This window comes from Colossoma macropomum, unplaced genomic scaffold (assembly GCF_904425465.1).
Source record: "Colossoma macropomum unplaced genomic scaffold, Colossoma_macropomum, whole genome shotgun sequence".
In the NCBI taxonomy this organism is placed as follows: domain Eukaryota; kingdom Metazoa; phylum Chordata; class Actinopteri; order Characiformes; family Serrasalmidae; genus Colossoma; species Colossoma macropomum.
This window is the reverse complement of record NW_023494787.1, coordinates 8320336-8333724: the sequence shown is the minus strand read 5'-3', so window position 1 is coordinate 8333724 and position 13389 is coordinate 8320336. Positions and strand designations below refer to the sequence as shown.

Below are 13389 nucleotides of genomic sequence, written 5' to 3'. Positions count from 1 at the left end.
ACACAATCACATTTAAATAGTATAGCAGAACAACAGAAATAACTTTAGGCTTCTTAGGGTTAATAACAGTTGGAAAGACTGTTTGGAAAGGCTCATATGTTTCAGACGCTCTTTTCTCTAAAGCCGTCACTAACCTTGTATGTAGGTCGCTCTCTGTCTGCTCCCAAAACCGTCTTAATGCGGTGCACGGCGGGCAGGATTACGCCTCAAGACGGGTGTTTAGGCGGTCAGATTAGAGCCCAAGCTCTCCAAGACGAATTGCCTGGGAAAAAAAACAGGCTGAAAAACAACATACAAACCCCCTGCCAAAAGAAAATCTCCCCCTCTTCAGAAGACACCACTTTTAAGTCTGAACAGGCCTAGGCAAAACAAAATTAGTTCTTTTTCATTTCTTTTAGCTTAGGGTCTGTCATGGCATATTAATCAAGCCCCAAAGGCCTGTTTGGGGGTCACACTTCAATTCCTGCTTCTAACTATGCAACTTTCATATTAGATTCATTACATATAAGATTCATAGTAGTTACTGAATAATTGATCTATCTATGCACCACCCACAAATTTGTTCTTTCCTAACAGCTGCTGTTAGGTGGGACAAGTTTTACAGAATGCTGGTAAAAATTTCATTAAACCTAATGAATTTTTGTTTGAAGTTTAGATTTGCTAAAAATTGTTTTCAGTTCAAAAGCTATGTTACCAAGCTGGATTAGGTTGTTGTAGCTAATCAAAACTAGGCAGGTTTGGGGATTCTGGACTCCCAGAAGGTTAGATAAGCTTAGCTTTACACATTAAAAGTTGTAAATCCCATTCAACCTCAGGAAAAACAGTAGCACACCATTGGTCTCTTTACAAAAAAGAAACTTGCATAGTAAAACTATTTGTTTTAACTTTGTTGTAAGTAGTCTGGCTGTTTAAAAAGCACTGGAGTTCTAATAGTAAGTTAACTTGAAAAGTTGTGTTATGTTCTGACAAATTACATACAGCGTTTTTCATACAGCGTTTGTTTAAACATGATTTTTTAAATATATATACACACACACATACACACACACACACACACACACACATTTTAGCAACCACCTGGGATAACATAGCAATCGCCTAGCAACACCTCAGCAACCACCTGGGATACCATAGCAACAGCCTAGCAACACCTCAGCAACCACCTGGAATAACATAGCAATGCCCTGGCAACACCTTAGCAACCACCTGGGACACCAGAGCAACAGCCTAGTAACACCTCAGCAACCACCTTGGATGCCAAAACAATGGCTTGTTGACACATTAGCAACCTCCTGGCATACCACCTTGGATAACATACCAACAGCCTGGGAACAAAACTTGGGATCCCTTAGCAAAGGCCTAGATTTATGTCAAAACCTTTTCTTTTACAGTTTAGAGTGAATTATTAATTTCAAATACTATTTATTTTGAAAGTTCATTCTGTTATGATAGATCAGATGTAGTTTTTGTAGCATATACTTCTTCAAATATTAGCATGGTGGAAAAATATCATTGTCATTTCCAACCTGATTCGTTTTGGTCTAAACTGGTTTCGCATATGTGAAAAAAAGAATGACATTTTCCAAAATTGCTTTATCATTCAAAATATGAATAATGTTACATAAGAGTTACAAGCAGACTAACACTCCTGGACTTCAAAATGAAACTGCACACTATTAAACTTCAACATTATATACTAACATCAGTTACTCAAACTGTGGGCTACTACCGCCAAAGCCACTAATCTACCACATTAGACAAGCTCGATAGTTTGTGTGGGGTATTTTAGTGAGGTAACCAGTCTTATGATGTCAGTGCGATACAGCAATGTTAGCTTGCATGTAGAAACACTATTTCAACTCCTTAACCTCATTATTCAGAGGATCCAGTGATATTAGTGGGGTATATCAGGTTTGGAGCATTTTCGTTTAAAACAGGGCACAATAGACACAATTTTCTAAAATGCCATTATTTTTTCCATACAGAAATTTGCCTAAGCCTGGAGTTCCTTACATGGATATGACGACAGCTCCGGAATGATGTCATGCTTTCAGAGGTCTACAATAGTGAGTCTTAAGATTAAGAGGTTAAAAGATTTGTATTCAGTGTTGTGAACAGGGCAAAGTTCTGAATCCTGATGCATCCTGATGTTCCCTGCAGCATCCGAGAGGACGGGATGCAGGTGACTCAGCGTGTACTGGGCACTCATCTGGACACAGGGGCAAACTGGTCATCAGCAGGCCCATCATAGTGTGCAGGTGGCCCTGTGCGGTTTGTCCATTTACATGTCTTCAGAAATTACATAAGCTTACAGTTATATACTCATAATAAAAACTAATCTGTGTGTCTGTATTTAGCTCTTAATGAGGACAAAATGACACATTCACACAGTAGGACACAGAATACAGAATAAAGACAGGAACACACATGAGTCTGAGGGTGTGTGTGTGGTTTGTGTGGTTGTTTTTGTGCATTTTTATGACAAATGGGAAACGTCCTGGTCAGTTAAACACAGGGCCTACATGATAAACTAAATGAGCCTGACTTTGTAATGTTTAACAAAAGTTCTATGTTTTATTTAATAACCAAAAAAAACTAAATCATTACTTTTTAGTTACTCACGTTAAGATTAGGTTTAGCTTTAGAGTAATACAATCTAGAGGGGTAGGCAATATGATGATATTTTATCAGTATCATGATACAATACATATTATTATTACATATAAGTATTTACAGTCAATGCAAACGTTTGAACACAAGCAAATTACATATATAGTTGATTTTCTAAGTGAAACCAAAACCAATTTAAATTTGCAATTTTCTTACATATGCAAATTAGTATTTATTAGGGTTTAAAATGTTAGAAAACATAAAACATACAATTTAAAAGGTGCCATAACTTTTGCACACACCCCATATCATATATATATATATATAAATATATATATATATATATATATATATATATTTATATATATATATATATATATATATATATGTACATATTGGACGGGACATATGTTTGACCGCACGCCCTGGCAAGGTATAAAAACAGTTGCATGTGTGTGAGACAGAGAGAGAGTGTGAGTGTGTGTGTGCGTGTGAATGTGAGGGTGAATGGGGAGGGGGTGTTATCGTCCTTTGCTAAAGCCACTGAGAGAAACCAGAGGGCTGATCGTTACTGACAGCGACCCTGAGGAGAGAGAGAGAGAGAGAGAGAGCAGAAATCAGAGAGAAGAGGAGGAGAGACACTGAAGCTGCTGAAACGGAAGTGTATGAGCGTGTGCGTGTGTGTGGAGTCTATCACCAGCAGCAGGAATCGGGTAGGTCGCACTTTTACATAAACCTTCGTTTGCCTGCACTTTTTATGCAGGAGAAGTAGAGTTGTTGTGGTCAGTAAACAGAGAGTAAACAGCACTGAGCCAGTAAACACACATAGGCTTCTGCTGTTGATGTTGCTTTGGTGTGTGTGTGTGAGTGTGCGTATGTGTTATCCTCTTATGAGGATCTGTTGTTTTTCTGGTCTCTTGAAGGGAACATCACAGAGCTTTAGGACTGTCTGGGGACTTTACACACACAGGACAGAGATTATGAATGAAATGTCACAGCACTGTGTTAGTGTGGGATCTGCTTCTGTTGTTGACCTATGAGTGGTTTAGTGGTGGTTTACTGAGTGGTGTTGAATTAATATTACAGCATACATGCTTTTCTTTCACTGTAACAAGCATAACTTGTTCACTCGTACTTTAATCAGCTGGGTTGAATGTATAGTTTTTACACAGACTGTAAAGAGGGCTGAATAATATTAGTAAAAATTGTATTGTGATCAAATATTGTTACATATTGAGACTGTGTTATACTTTCTAGAACATGAAAAAATACTGCTCAGCTCTTAGTGTGACAGTTACAACTGACCTGCATTATTCTGCCATAATTGCTTTTTGTTGAAGAGCTGATTTCCTCAGATATCAGAGCTGCAGAGAAGGATTTTGCAATAACGTTCAAGAAATGAAACACTGCTCAGCCTTAGCTGAGAGTTTACACACTGTGTATTTGTCATAAATTGCTTTTGAAACCAAACAGCAGGCCAGACTGGAACAAAAACCAAGTAATCCAGGCTGTGCAGTGATCATGCACTGCAAAAAATGGTGTTGTGTCAAGTGAAATGATCTTAAATCTAGTCAATACGTCGCTGCTGTTGGAAGAAAACCTTGTATCTCCATTTTTGTCATTTTTCAGTTTTGACATAATTTGAAAATACCTGTTGGCCTTTACATTGTGTGTAAATTTCATGAAGAATGGACCAAAAGAAATGACCCAAAATGACTTGGAAAAAAGTCTGGTTCCATTGATTTACATTAAAAGTAAAGTAGGTTTTTTCCTTCTCCTGTAAAATTACCATTTTGGAGATATAAGGTTTTCTTCAAACAACAGCGATATCTAATATTTCCCATTTTGAGATGGCTGTGCACTTATTATAAGATTATCTAGTTTATTTGTAGGCATTTTTACTTGTTTTAGGTCATTTTGTCGAGGAAAATGTTCTCACTATACTGGCAGATAATTTTGCTGGTTTTAAGCACATTTCTTAAAACAATGAAAATTATCTGCCAATAAAATGAGATAAATTTACTTAATAAAATGACTTAAAACAGATAAAAAATTCTAGTGATAAGCTAAAGAATCTTAAATTAAGCTTATAACAATCTAAACAGGAGAAATATATTTATTGACTACATTTAAGATCATTTTACCTGACAAGATACAATTTTTTTGTAGTGTATTATGACGATGAATGATTGTTTTTTACATGCATTTCATTTTTTACATATTGGGTGTGAAATACACTGCCAGTCAAAAGTTTGGACACACCTGCTTGAATGTCTGACAGACATTTTGACCTACAAGCATGTGCTTAATACTCGAAAAGTTGTTACCCTAACAAATATAAATACAGCTCACACCTATTTATTAATGTATTTTTCCAAAATATGAAAATTTAAATTATTATTTGCTTTATGAACTCAATTCTAGAAGTCAGTAGTCACCCAAATGTTTTCTATAAATACAGCCCCAAAACATCTCTCAACTTGCCTATATCCAGGGTGTGAAGACAGGTGTTGCACTCTTACTGTGGGTGTGAGTGTTAGCGTGTCATGCATGCTACAGATTTTGTTCAGGTTTCTGTTGTTGAACTGAAGATACAGGCTTATAAATAAAAACAACAGAAATCACAAACAGAATCTGGCCTTTATAATTCCACTTGACATGCGTGGAAGAGAAAGGGAGCCAGATTCTGCAGGGAAGGCAGAATTCAGCACAACACCTATTGTCTAAAATGGCTGCCTCCATTGTTCAGCAACACGGTGAAGTTTAGTTCATTTTTATAGTTCATTTTTATAGTATAGAGTCCTAAACCACATCAACAAGTCTGCACAGCCTTCATGAAACCTGGATGTGGTTTGAGTGTTTTTTATGAAAAACATTTAAGTGACTATTGACTTCTGGTTTTTGTTAGCAATGTTAGCCTCATAGCTCTAGCGCTAAGCTTAACAAGCAAAATATGAATACCTAACATGTCTTGGCTGCTCTGAGGAGAAAGGAAAATTGAGTAAATTTGACATTTCGCTGAACTTTAACTAGATTATCCCGACTCTGGTCCTGGGGGGCTTTGGTCAAGCACAGTTTGTTGATTTCCCTGCTCTTAGCTAATGAGTTGAATCAGGTGTGTTAGAGCAGGAAACCATGCTGGACTAAAGCCCTCCCAAACCAGAACTCCAGAACTGGACTCTACATCTTCAAATCTGCTCATGCGCCAATTACCATTGTTACTTCCTTCAGTGCTGTCCGAGGTGCTGAACGCATCACTCCATCTTGACCTCTTGCTTGACCTCCTGGAGAAATGACAATTCCCAGACTGCTGCTCGGCCTCGCCTATGTTGCCACTTTCCTCGCCACATTAGTCTGGTGTCAAGAGGGGGCATGTCTGCAGGACGGGAGACACAAAGCCACGCCCAGTCCAGAGCCCTATCTGAAAGAATGCTCAATGTACATGGAGAGTGAGTACATTTTCTTATAGATATGCTTTATTCAAATCTTGCACAGAAACTGGAACATAATGTTCTGAACTGCTGGTCAGTATTGATTTTCTATTCAAGGCTGGCAGATAGACCCACAGAAAATAAGAATGCTGCACTGAATACGTATCCCAGTTTAAACCCACCTGGAGTAAAACATAGCCTTGAAAATTTGGCCCGAAGCAAAAATAAAGAATAGCTAAATATGTTTATCCCACAAGCAAAAACACATTATTTATTTCTTATCCTTAAAATTAAAACGGCACTGTTTGGTGACTTCTCTATTAGTGTGTGGGCATTTTTCCACTGCTCATTCAAAAACAAGAACTGACCCAAACAGAAAATGAAATGGAACATACAGTTCTAGTATCTAGTACATTTCCACCTGCTTGAGTGCCAAGTCCTTGTTGAGAGACAGCTAGAACTGTCATAGTAACATTAATTAAGGGTTTAATTGTCTTTTTGGTTATTTTATGTGTGTGTGTCTGTGTGTGTGTGTGTGTGTGTGTGTGTGTGTGTGCTGTTTGTGCCTCTGCTTCACTGTCACTGCTGTTATCCTCATTAGTTCTGAAATGATGTGTAATGATGTGTAATCATAAATAATAACAATTCATGATGTGTAAAATGTATATCAATGACATTATTGTAGCTAGCTAATATATCTGGCTACTCTGGTAAGGTTAGCTAGCTTCCTGCTTTGCAGATTAGGTAATTAGTTAAGCTAGATATTAGCTAGCTGGCTAATTAACATCAGCTATGTAAGGAAAATTAGCTAATTTTAGTATTTAATCTCCAAACATGTCCTTATCGGCTGATTAATGACTGATGCTTGAGCTTTTAGTCAGTTAGTTCTCTATTTTGCAGAGATAATCATTTAGCTAGCTGGCTATCAAGCTAAATAACTGCTCACTTAAGTAGGCTGTAAACAGCTAATTGCTGAGCTTTAGCACATGGGTAAAACATGAATTTTGATCAGTTATGCTACATTCATCAACTGCACTTGGACTGCAGATAGAATTTTATAACAACAACTTATGCTGTAAGTGGTAAATTGTCCTTGAACAGTCAACAAAAAAAGTCAGACAGATCATTATTCTAAGCCCATGAAATGTCTACAGTTGGTCAAAAATTGCACAATTGTGTAAAAATCAAGCAAAACTTATAGTTTTTCTCTGTCAAGTGTGGAAAACATTAGTAAAACTTATTTATAACATCTCTGGCAAAACCAAAGTCCTTGTGGGAAAGTCTGTTCAATCGGTGGCCATCTTTGCAACACCACTGAGCAGGTATTTCCAGCCATACAAGACCAGGCTCCTGTCTCTATGAATGGGGAGACACCTAAACTACAAACCTCAAATAGTTTGTAGTGTTTGGCTCAATAATGTACAAAAAAGTTTTTTTGGGTTGTTATGGCTCACAGTGTAACTAGCAAGCTGATTGGTTCTTTTTTCCTGAAGTTTTCTCTGTAAACAGACACATGTTGAGCTTTACAAGCTTTCCCATTTATAATATATCTAGTAAAACACTCATTCTATGGAGGCTAGCATAAAGGCTAATAGCATTAGCATTCACTTTCTAAATAGTTTATGTCAGCTTAGCAAACTCTTTATGAAGTAATAATTCTAAAAAAAAGCAATCAACACATCAACATAACATACTGTGGTGTGGTAATATTGCTTGCGGACATCTTCACCTGAAAGAGTAAGAGATTTGCTAATTTGTCATTAGCATTAACAAAGACAGAGGAGAACACATCTTGAATACCATTAGGTTGGTACCAATCTTGAGTAGGTACTCAAAACCAGTTTCAGGCTTCTGGTGGGTTCCAGTATTTTGCGCTGTCGAAAAACAACCTAACCTTTTGGAACTTGCAGTCCACACAACAGACCTCCCGGCACACAACATCTCTATTGTTTTTTCTGACTCACGTTATGAGATAGCTGATGTTGTTTGGCAGCTACGAAGTGCTGAATGTCAGACTGAAAGGAGGAAGAAGTTCTGGCTCCATTTGACAGGTTTAGGTGCATGATCACAATGCATAGTCGCTAAGTGACAGCATAAACAGTTCAGCTTCAAGGCTTCATTTCACAAGATCTCGTACAACACAGTCTACAACACAGAGCCATAGTGGCTTGTTTTCAGTTCCTGTGCATGTGAAGCCTAGTGCTAATTACTCACTGCTGCATTCTCCTCTGTTTTTTCAGTCTGAGACACAGTGGCTGTGTTACTCATAGCAGATGGCCCGGCCTCGGGATTTTTTCTGTTGAAACCATTTATCAATGAAGGATGAATTCCACTCAAAAAAAAAGAAAAAAGAGCATGTTTTACATTCATTTATACTGAAAATATAAATGTAACTAGTAGCATTTTGCCAGACTAATCATACTTCAATATAATTATTTTGCAAATAATATAACATAATAATCATAATAATATAATATTAGTCACATTTAATTACATTTTGTTAATTATGCAAATATTGTAGAGAAATTAAGGTTTAAAAATGAAGGCTGACCACTCCATAGCAGTACCATCATGGCCCAATAGGGGCTGCAGTTTAGAAGCACTGTACCAAAAGACACTGTAGTCCTCATCAACCTTTACTGTGTGCATGAATTTCCAGCCCACTGACAGCCAAAACTCAAGAAACCCAAGAAATGATCTGCTAAGACAAACTCATAAGAGCATGACCTGTGTGATTATCTGGGTTTAGAGTGATTAAAATAAATTATTTCTGTAATATTGAAATCTTAGTCTTTTTAAACATTTTTTAACACCATTTACATTTAATGAATACTTCATGATATTCATGATATTGATTTTAGAACTTTTCTCTGGTTTTCTTTTTCAAAATTTCTTTAGTAAGACAATCGTTCTATATAGAACCCTTAACACTCAATGAATCATTCTCATGTCGTTGCATTGTGAAATGGTTCTTCAGATTGGTGGACAATGTGTATCTGGTTCTTTATAGCACCAAAGAAGGTGGGAACGATAGAAATACCCTTTTCGGTGCTATATAGAACCCTTTGCAGAAGGGATCTATATAGAAGAATCTACAGCACATTCTCCATCAATCTAAAGAACCATTTCACAATGCAAAGAACCATTTGAGCATGCACATTGCTCTTTCAGTGTTCATGGTTCTATATAGAGCCACTGTCTTTACTAAAGAACCTTTTTAGAAACCTTTTTTAAAAAGTGATGACAGTGATAACACACCTTTTATCCTCATTACCTGCTCATTTCATCCATCTCTCTCTCTCTCAGATGCTTGCTGCTCAGAGCAGGACATTGATGACCTCACTGCGCCCCCTGCTGGTGTTGACAGTGCCCCGTGGGACAGGTGTGGCACACTCAGTCCTGTGTAAGTCACAGCCTTTCTGGTTCTGTTCTTTTAAACTAGCATTAGCTTGGACAGCGCAGCAGAGTCAAGAAAGAAAACAGATGTATCTGGTTGGTCTGTAAGGCAGGAGGTAACTGACTGACACAGTCTGGCCTGCAGGTGCAGTTTGATTAGGGCTGGAATTAAAGATCTCCACCCCTGCAATAGGCCGCACAAGACGGATCAGAATCTTACCACTGGATGCTTCAAGCACGTGATTTTTATTGAATCTGATTTTATTCACACATCTGATACTTATCTGATAATTTCCATAGACATTAAACAAATATAGTTTTAAGATTAATAACTGAATCATAAGATTGCATTATATTCAGTAATTACATTCTGATTCCAGCTACATTCACGTAACATAGTCATTTAAACAAAAGTGACAAGTTAATCTAAAGATTATACTATACTCTCTAAAAGCTCTAAAACCTGTACTTATTTTACAAATGTTTATTGTTAAAGTATGATGTAAAACCATTGGCTTATTATTATACAGTTTTTTTTTTGGCTGTTTTTTTTGGGGGGGGGTGGGGCGGGGCATTTTTTGTCTCCCAATCACATAATACCACCAGTGCTAGGAGGGCGCTGTGGCATTACGTTTTAGTTTACATTACGTTTACATCACGTCTTCCTCTGTGCGTTTATTGGCTATTTGCAAAGCAGAAATCTGATTATTGCCTGACGCATGTAGACCCAGAGTTTTCCGGCTAGATAATTCCCAAAGTGCAGGTAATCGCGTTAAACGAATTACTGACAAAATCTGATTTTCTGCAGTTATCAGATTATTAGGTGCATGTAAATGCACTCATTATCTTATGCAGACTTCCAGAAGGCCTGGAGTGACTTTTCTCACAAAATTGTTCCTGCCTATTAGAAATCAGTGTAAATAAAATGATATTTGTACACCTTTATGTAAGTAAGTAAAGCGCCACACATTTGTTGAAATAAGTGACATTTGAGTCTTCATGTCGGGAATGCAGGTAACACTTCATTTGAAGGCTAACTACATAGGGACTTTATAACACATGCATAAGCTTGATAACGTACATAATAATGTACATAATTGATTAGTAGTATATAAGATGAGACACTACAGTTAATAGGAAAAAAAATTAAAACTAACAGATATCACATTTAATCGTTGCCAGTTGATTGCTGATATTTTTGCAAGCATTTTTTGTATTTAAAATTTTGCAAAAAATTACATTTAAATATGCAAATGGTCACTGTTATGCTGCTTCAGAATCCACACCAGCATGTGTACTTTTCAATGCTCAGAGGTGACACTGTGCTTCTGTGGAAAGCTAAGCCACACTTGCATGTGTTGTATGTGACGACTTGATCCTTTATTTTAGTAAAATGCTCCTTGCTGTGTTTAAGGGTCTGTTTTTACCATATATGTTATTTTCAGAAATTACAGAGCAGATTAGTAAGTATGAAATAGGTTTATCTTCATTTACGCCATCAGGCATTAGACGACTCAACTCTACCACTCTCTCCCTCTGTCTCTCTATCTTCCTCTGTAGCTGTGAGGCCTTCCTGAAGAGGGTGGTCTGCTTCTATCGCTGCTCTCCCCATGCTGCTCACTGGCCACACCCCCAGCGAGACTCATTCCTGAAGGCAGTGCCACTGTGCCACAGCTTCTGCAGAGACTGGTGAGGCCCTTAATCAGTACAACATTGACGCTGACATTTACTCAACTCATCAGCTAATTTAGCTAAGCCTTTGTTAGAGCGAGGAAACACTAAACTGTTTCCTATTAGAAGGTTCTGGAAATGACAGACCCTCTGTCCTCTGCCTGTGTCAGGTACGAAGCATGTAAAACTGACCTGACGTGCGCTCGGGACTGGGCCGGAGACCCAAGAGGACTGAACTGCACCGGCAGCTGCGTACCTTACCAACAGGTAACAAAGGTGCAGAGCCCACATGAATCTGACCGGTGTTAGAATTAGGAAAGCAAGCAAGGCAGAATCAGGATTTGATATTGATACGGTGCTGCAGCGTTTGCAAGAATGGAGGGAAGGAAGAGGGGTGATTCATCAGCATTTCTCCTTTAGATGATGTAGTATGATATGTATGACCTCCAGACATTACTGACTATGAGAAATGGTGAAGGTACTGATGATGATCAGCATTAGAATGATTACATAAGTTTTAACTCTTTAAAAGCAATTGGCAAAATTCTGAGAAGTCTTAAAAGAGAGGGAACATGAGCACCTGGGGACATCTGGAGCCCTTGGGCTAACAGGCTATGAAGAACACATTAGAAACATTTCAATAATGAAAAGTGGCTTTACGAGCTGCTCAGTGGAGACATAGATACATAGAAGAACTGACAATATATGTAGGCCAACAAAAAGGAATTTTGGCAACGATGTCTTTTAGCAACTGATAGCAGTAGGCTGTCATCGCTAAGAAGGAGGAGGGTGAAGGGACAGGGGCTATCCCTTCAGGCGAGCTAACAGTAGAGCTAACTGATCACCTGATGACCATCTCTTAGTCTAATAATTCAGATGAATTTACTACCGCTGTTCTCACTGCAGGTTTGCTGTGACAGTGCTGTACAGTGTACAGTACTGTACATGATTGCATTAAAAATATGTTCTGTGCAAAGATAAATACTGTAAGCTAATGCTGAAAAGTCAAGTTAAACAGAATACGAAACAATGAAAAGATATTTCATTTAGTTTTAAATGTTACCCCAACAATGCAACATCTTGCACATCATCCACCGAAGATAAATGACCCCGTTTAGAGGACGAGTCACCATTAGTATCTAATATTTCACAGGTTATGGCCAGTTTTAGCCAATGTGAGAAATACACCCTGGTGTTCAGAGGGTCCCATGTTGGCTGGCTACTCCAGCGTTGGCTGGCTGCTAACTGACTCGTCATAGTGGTGCTGATGCTTCAATGGCACCAAATGTTTAGTTTAACAATTCTTTTGGGAATGCTCTTTCTAGTTGGGCAATGCACTCTTCCACACATTGATGGAGATCTTACACATCTTCTCTTTTGTCCTTGGTTTGAGAATTGAGTTACAGTTCACTCTTTCCACCAAACTTTTGGGAAACTGGGCATGTTTCCAGATTTATAAATATGCTACGGCTTATTGTAAAGTTTTCAAATCTGTCCCAGACATAGTTACAGTTGCTAGGCTATGAAGGACCAAGTGAGTGAACCAATTTGCAATTGCGCCACCCTGAGGGAGACCAGTGCTACATCTCTAGTTAGTTAAGACTATCAAAGACAGAAGCTCACTGTTTTGCAGGTGAAGCAGGTAAACAGTGACCTGAATTTGTATTTAAGCGTCTAGTTTTCCCTTATGGACAGCATAGCATACGTTTATTTTCAGGGGCTCCTCAGAATTTTACAGGACCCCCTGTATTTCGCAACTTTAGCTCAAATGCTAGCAGAGCTGACATAAAAATCCACTGATTTAAGGGGCAAACGATTCCCCTTGGCTTTTTTATGACCAAGCCAACAGGGTTATGTTCTGTCGGTAGTGTCAGGCAGCAGGTGACACACTGCTGTTGGTTTTGATGAAATATCTTAGTAACTTCTAAATGCTCACATACATATTTATGAACCAAAAAAGGCAATTTAAAGGCAATGTGTGTTTGAATAATAAAACATGTTTTTAAATAGACTCCTATGTGTGCTACAGAATTTCCCTTTGTGCTGCTGAACTCTTTAGCCTTATAGCACCAGCGCTAGCACTCAAAAAAGTAAGCATACAGAGGAGTTTTGGAAGAGTTTTTCCTATGCTTAATGGAGAAAGTAGCATTTAGAGATGGTTGTGGCTTATAGGCCTGTCGGTCATTATTTTGCAAACAGTCAGTAATTAGGCTGTGGAGTAGTATATATAATGATATTCGAAGGGAAGGGAAGGGAAGGGAAGGGAAGAGAAGAGAAGAGA

At 38.1% G+C, this 13389-nt stretch overlaps 1 protein-coding gene across 1 annotated transcript in view; it reads left to right on the top strand.

The window, feature by feature from the left end:
* Positions 1-3115: 3115 nt before the first annotated feature.
* The window catches only part of rtbdn (retbindin), a 23253-nt gene continuing 12979 nt past the window's right edge, over positions 3116-13389 (top strand). Inside the window, exons 1-5 of the mRNA XM_036566044.1 lie at positions 3116-3323; positions 5842-6059; positions 9348-9444; positions 10998-11126; positions 11279-11375. Coding sequence (XP_036421937.1) covers positions 5903-6059; positions 9348-9444; positions 10998-11126; positions 11279-11375 — 480 coding nt within the window. The 5' untranslated portion in view covers positions 3116-3323; positions 5842-5902. The remainder of the gene's footprint in view (positions 3324-5841; positions 6060-9347; positions 9445-10997; positions 11127-11278; positions 11376-13389) is intronic.